The sequence below is a fragment of the Rhagoletis zephyria genome, unplaced genomic scaffold (genome assembly GCF_001687245.7).
Source record: "Rhagoletis zephyria isolate East Lansing unplaced genomic scaffold, Rhagoletis_zephyria_1.1 Rzeph_scaffold_06264, whole genome shotgun sequence".
Classification (NCBI taxonomy): Eukaryota; Metazoa; Arthropoda; class Insecta; order Diptera; family Tephritidae; genus Rhagoletis; species Rhagoletis zephyria.
The window spans coordinates 22,726-29,481 of NW_016163347.1; the positions used below are offsets into that span (position 1 = coordinate 22,726).

Consider the following 6,756-nt stretch of genomic DNA (forward strand, 5'->3'; position numbering starts at 1 on the left):
TAAAAGCTACAATTAATGCCGTTATAACATTTTCAATATCTCAATTCTATCGACTAGGTGTATGGTGTCAAGTTAGCACTACATACCATTTTTTCTTAAAAAACGAGAGCTACAAATTTTTTCTTTCCACAACAAATTTACAACAAAAACACTACAATTAATGCCGTAGTTAACTTTTCCAATTTCGAAAAGTGTAGTGCTAACTTGACACACGTCTCTTACATATCCACACTCAGTATGTCTCCTTTGGTTATTTAGCTACTCACCGTTGCTTATCCCGATCGGTTGCTTTTTTGTTTTCTATCATCTTTTGCCATTCCCCACCGATATTTTTTGTATGCTCAATCGCTATTTTCGTGGGCAGTTCTTGATGTAGCAACTCTTGTCTATCATTCATGTAACCTAGCGAATGAAAAATACTGGTAAATAAGCATGCTTATATGTATGTAAGTGTCAATGGTCTTAATTTTATACTCGAAAAATGTGTCTTTGGCGCACCGACTTCTTTAATTTTGGGCCGTTTCAAGATAAGGTGTTGATCATTCTCAGCTTCGGCTGCATCTACACTATTACGCTTACAGCTAATCATTTGTACAGTTGTTGGTTTGTGCTGACCCACTGCATCTTCTCCATCCGATATTGATATAATGGGTATATCATCTATACATTTACTTGAAGCGGCATTAACAGAGGATGTTAATTTAGCAGACGGCTGTTGTGGTTTCTCATCATTTTCTGAAAAAACTACTGTCGATTTTTTTGTTGTTTCTTCAATTTTGATCTCCATATCCTTGACGGCACATAGACTAGTGATTGTTATTAATTTTATTTTTTTCTTATTTTTTGTTGTATAGTTGATAGTGGCCGAATAAATAGGTCTTCAAACGCCAATATATTCAAAAAAGTATTATATTGTTTACGGTTGTATTTCGTAGTAGTTTCTTACTTGTGTTTTCTAACGAAAGCCCATGTTTGTATCCTTTTAGGGCACATTTCGTAAGATATTAAAAAGACGGGAACAAGGAGTAGACTGGTGATACCACGTTATTTGGTATTGTTCTCCCTCAAGTGTGAATGGTTTCCTTTTATAAAATATATATAAATTATAATGATTTAGCGAGTGCCTCACACGGTGATTGTTGTGATTGATTTCATGTGTAGTTAGACTTCTTGTTCTTATGGAACAAGCCCGTGTATTAAACGACGTTGGCTAAGTGGCTTGCCAATTCAAGTAAAAACAAAAAATAGAAATGAAGCAAATTTAACGGTGGGCCTCCTCTGTGGTTGACTGGAATGATAAAAAAAAAACGTATCAATGGATTTTAAATATATATATCGTTAGCTTAGAGTGAAAAGTTGCTAAGACCATTTTTTATGAAAACGCATATCTTGATATAGGAAGCAAGAACATTAAAAATGCATCGAAAAGGATCAAGGAACTTGTTTTTTCTCGTTTATATTCAATGAAATGCAAATTTGCTAAGTCCGAAAGAGGCACCGAAAATCCAATAAAACCAAAACAATACCAAATCTTTTAATAAAGATCGAATAGGAACTGTTTTCCTCCTGTAAAATTAAAAAAAAAAATGGACTTAGCAACTTTGCACTCTAAGCTAGCGGTATATAGTTTAAGTTAGATTTGTATATCAAAATTCTTTTAAAAAAAATGGGCATGTTGTACAACGTAATTCGATTTTGTGTTTATTTTCGTGGTAACCACATAGCAAAAAATATTGCGTGTGAATTTTATTTGTTCACCAATGGATAACTCAGCCGAAATGCGGTTTTTTATTGTAGGATTTTATAAATACATGCCGAAACTCCGAAATTGTAATAAAATAATGTAAAAAAAATATTTTTTAAAAACAAGCTTTTATTTAACATGTATAATCAAAGGAATAAAATAAAAGTAGTGTAACAAAAGATTTTTTAGCAAGAAAATTTTGTCAAAACTGCACNTCTCGTTAAAGTTACTAAAAGCCATTTAGTGAAAGGAGTTATTCAAACTCTAATGAAAATTACTAACAATTTGTACTAATTTACTTGGTTTTTAAAAAAGCTTGTCGCGCGAATAGCAAACCGGCATTTAAATATCTGCATGCATACATATACATACCTAACCAATTATGCATGTACGCTAAATTCGCCGACAACCTTTTTTAAAAACGAAGTAAATTAATTTTTAGTCCATTCATAAAAGCGTTGTATATTAAAAAGTTTTATTTTATTTTATGTACAAAGTTTTGCAATAGATATTAAAATAATTCAACTTGCAATGAGAGAGAACAGAAGACTATGCAAGCAAAATGTTGTTTGCAAATAGCTTTGCTACACTACCGCCGCGGCGCGCCGGCAGCTTTAACAATTTTATAGTGGTTTTACGTTCTTTGGCAAATTACGCTCTGTTAGCCATAAATCTTACTATTTTTTGACCGCCTTTGAATCAAGACCCCTGGACCATATGGGTAATTCATTTATATTTTAAATTGCATTGTCATCGTGATTGGAACTATGCTATTGGAAAATTTCAAGTCTCTGACTTGTCGGGAAGTCAGTTTAAAATCGATTGGAAATTTCCGCGATTTCCGCGGGATGACCAAGTTAAATAAAAGCTTATAATATAAAAATGAGATTGAACAATGAAAATGCACGCAAAATTGTAACAGTTTGTGGGCAGAACGTGCCACTTGATTACGAATAGAGTTAACCCAACGGTCGGAACGTTTATGGCTTGATTAAGAAGATTTTGTTTGAAATCCATCGACAATGCCCAAATTATTAAGTTATTTTTTCTTGACCACCTGCAGATTTTTTCGTTTTGTTTTTTAGATTTGCCAAGATTAAAAAGGAGAATTGTAGTAGCTACCTGAAAGTGCATCCTCGGAATGCAATCCTGAGTATTGTTAAAATTAATTCGATTTTTCAGATGCTGCAGAAGAGGTTAGTGTTGTCTTCTGACCATCAGGGGTTGTTGGCGTTACTTGATGTTCCTCTTCCTTACTGTTAGGTTGATTGCTGAACCGCTTGCCATTTTCCTTGAAATATTGCTTGGCCTTCTTTACCTCGTTTTTCCATATTTGCCTCGTTTCAATCGCTCTTTCGAAATTCTCAATTGTTCCATTTCCATACCCATTACATTTTTTTCTCGCTTCTTTGTATAATCTAAAATGTGTATTAAGATCACTATGCCACCATGGTTTTGGTGTTCTATTGCCATGAGTGTTTGTTGCTTTATTTATCTTATGTGGGATAGCCTTAGTTATCGTCTCCGACGAAGGCTCCAATTCAATTTTATTTAAGGAAGCCATCAATTTTTTTTCGACCTGAAAATACACGTTTTTCAGTAACATCAAAATTAATGAAAATTGAGTAGTGATGATTATCACCAAGATGACATGGTATCACTTCCCAATTTAATGTTGATGCAATATTTGTGAAGGTTAGGTCCAATACTGAACCATTTTTTTGTTAATATCAGTGATTAAAAAAAATTAATTTTTAATCCTTAACCCTTAATTTGATTAAGTGTGTCTGGTGATTTATTAATTTATGCTGGAATTGTCTTTTGCTCACAACATCAGTTAATCGGGTATGGCTAAGTCGGTTTCCCACATCAATCTAAGCAATTTGGTGTGCATTTTGATTGTCATCTATTATCAACATACGTTTTGCAAACTAGGTTTTAATATCTCTCTGCACATGTGCGAAGGGTGTTAAACTTCTCAGTTTAAGTTATACAAATTATAATTATTAATAGTTTATATAAGTATTATGAGTTTTTTTTAAGCGTCAAACACAAAAGAATAACCGTAAATGGTGTTTGATTTAAAATGCGGACCTACTAGTCTACTTAATCAGATTTTTTTAATCGGATTAACGATTGATGATTAAAATTGATTAATCGTAATCACCACCGACGATCGATTAAAAAATTTAATCATTAATCACAGATGATTATGATTAATTAATTTTAATCATTAATCATACAGATGATTACGATTAATTAATTTCAATCGTTAATCGCGATTAACATTTTAATCGTTTATCAGATTAACATTCAGCAAAGTGTTATTGAATTTGACATTGATTTCAAAAGAACCATCCTATAAAGTCAAATTGAAAAAAATTTATGAATGTTGAATCGTTTGTTTATATTTTTTTTTACAATAGTACCTTAAAAGATAGCCCCACAGAATTGTCAATCACACCTTATTTAATACACCTTGCATGCATCTTTGCGCCATTTTTCCTTTGCTGAATCGGCATTTCAGCCAGCGTTGCCACTGTCAAAAAAGTATTGTCCATCCACTTAAAAAAAATCTACCAAATCCAGAAAATATCTACCATTTACTATTTTGAGTTATTTTCATCAAAAGACGTACTTGGGCAAAAGAACGCCCCTTACTCACACTCGCTGCAATTATAACGAGTTGTCCCTTCTTATTATCTACGTTCTTTGCTATTGCTCTATTTTTTGGTTATTTCAATGAGAATACAATTTTTTTTATTGAGGAACTTTTTTTTTAACTAATGATATGGTATTTTTTGATCATATTGATGTCATCTTCTCGGTTTCCTTCAACCAAAAGTGAAAGTGATCAATCTAAAGGCAACAACAAAACTTTATCATAATTTAAAAAACTTGAAATGGAGTTATTATCGACAAATACAGTGACTCAAAAAATGCTTGGCAAATTTTTTTATATTCATCACACGGTTGTTCACGCTTGCCTGGTTATCAGGTTATGTGGTTATATTTTTAATTCAGTTTACAACAATAAAATACACTACACAAAAATAATTAACCAGATAACCTGATTACCACGCAAGTGTGAACAACCTCAATGTTTCTCAAGTATACATTTTCTTTGCTATTTTTTATTTGTATAAGAATATTAATTACGCTTTAACCAAGCCAATAAAAATCAAGCATTCAAGCTATATACATACAATATTAAGAACTTTTTACTCTTTTTTTGAAAATTTTTGGGTAGTTTTATAGCCCATGGAATTTTACGTCAACCTAAAATTCCCATTGATTGTTTAAGTTTTTTTTGCCGCCGGTCTTTTGTTTTTTCGTTTAACAATTGCCATTTATAAAAACCCATTTTTTTAATTTGTTTGTGAGCAATTAGTGAATAATTACATGCCTGTCCATTTTTAATTTATATTTAAAGAATCATTTAAAATATTTAGGTTATCAAAAACTGCTCAGGATTCCAGTAAAACGGAGTTTTGTCGATATATATTTGTATAAATTGTGCATTAATGCATTCGAAAATTAATGCAATAAAGTATACACTTTTTAAAGAAATTTATTAGATGACTACGAAAAATAAACCGCGAACCAAATTGAAAAAAATACGTTTTTACAACCCCAAATTTTTTCTACCAATTTTGGTAATAAGTTACCGAAATGGCAACCCTGATTTCGGCGCATATTTACTTTCCTTTTCGCACTAGTTACTTTTCACTCGCTCTCTTTCAGATTTTTGTTAATTTTCTAGTTACATTTTTACCGTTATCCGGCGCCTTCGCTATGATTTAGTGTGGATTTAGTGAAAGATATCCATGGAAGCCCCGCTTATCAGTACCCAGAGTTTAAAATTTCACTTGTTTAATAAAGCACGGTGCTACCTCTTTTAGCTCACCGCCATTATCACCGTCACTCCCACAGACAGACGCCACGTCGTCTTTTAAGCTGGCCCCAATCCACCTTTCATTTTGCTTTCAGAGATCTTTTATATAACTTTGTAGAAATCGAAGAGCTTACCTCTGGGAATTTCCAAATTATCCAAACGGCCTGTCCGGGCACCGTTCTACTTTGATTAAATTTCACAGCTTATTTGCTTTTAAAATTTCCACTAACACTGCGGGGAAAAACACGATCCGCGTCGTTCGCTATACCAATAGAATTGGGTTGTTATTTTGTCTTTTTATAATTAAACTTTATTTACCAACTTTTGTGGTAAATTGTAGAATTTCTTGCACGAATTTTGCTGAAGATACGAAAAAAGCCGCGCAGTTGGTGTGNAGCAAACGACAGTGCCGTACTTATCCGTTTCTGCATCTTCTACGATTTGCCGATAACTAGCCGATAACGACAAGTGTGCAGATCTCCTTTGAAATGCATGTGCTCGGCTCAAAATTTCAGGGCGAGACGATAACGCAACTATGATTGGACGACAAGTGTGCAGATAGCCTTATTATTAGTTTTGCATAAAAACTCGCATCCTACGCACAGAGTTGCAATTTTTAACATTGGCCACTGACTTAACATACGTAACCAGATCACGGGTACTTCTATGTAATAGTCGGTCAGTGCTGTTAACTCCATAGGTCTGAAATTCCCAACTCCTCTGAAAAAGGTCCTGTTTATCCCATTTTAAAATTCAAAAATCCCATTTATTAATATTAAATATTATAAGTTCTTTTGAAATGTCCACCCATCACTTTGGAATGCCTCATACATGTATGTTTGAATAAAGAGATGAAACAATGGCGGAACAGCAAATAAGAAAAAACCATTAAACCACAAAATTGTATTTCGCTGGAAATTCCATAATGAGACATAAAATCAAACGCGCCCTTTTATGGTGCGAGAATCCCATATTATGGGCGAAGATCCACTATATAGCAGCACTTGCCTTGTTTACGTTTTTGTTGTTTTGACGTTTTGTCTTGTTTACTTTATTAACGACCCCTTTGGAACTTGTTTCTTGACGACGGCTGGCAACGCGGTTGTAAGCGCACAGA

General features: G+C 33.2%; 1 protein-coding gene across 2 annotated transcripts; it reads right to left on the reverse strand.

Annotated features, from left to right (window-relative positions):
- Positions 1-245: 245 nt before the first annotated feature.
- Positions 246-818, reverse strand: LOC108373004 (uncharacterized). 2 transcript variants are annotated; one of them, XM_017628843.1, is made up of 2 exons: positions 499-818; positions 246-402 (listed from the first exon to the last, which is right to left on the reverse strand). In XM_017628843.1, the coding sequence occupies exons 1-2, from the start codon at positions 785-787 to the stop codon at positions 263-265; spliced, it is 429 nt and encodes a 142-aa protein (XP_017484332.1). In that variant the 5' UTR covers positions 788-818; the 3' UTR covers positions 246-262. The 2 variants fall into 2 exon arrangements, with proteins under 2 accessions (XP_017484332.1, XP_017484331.1); XM_017628842.1 differs by having other exon boundaries at positions 475-818.
- Between the last annotated feature and the right edge of the window lie 5,938 nt (positions 819-6,756).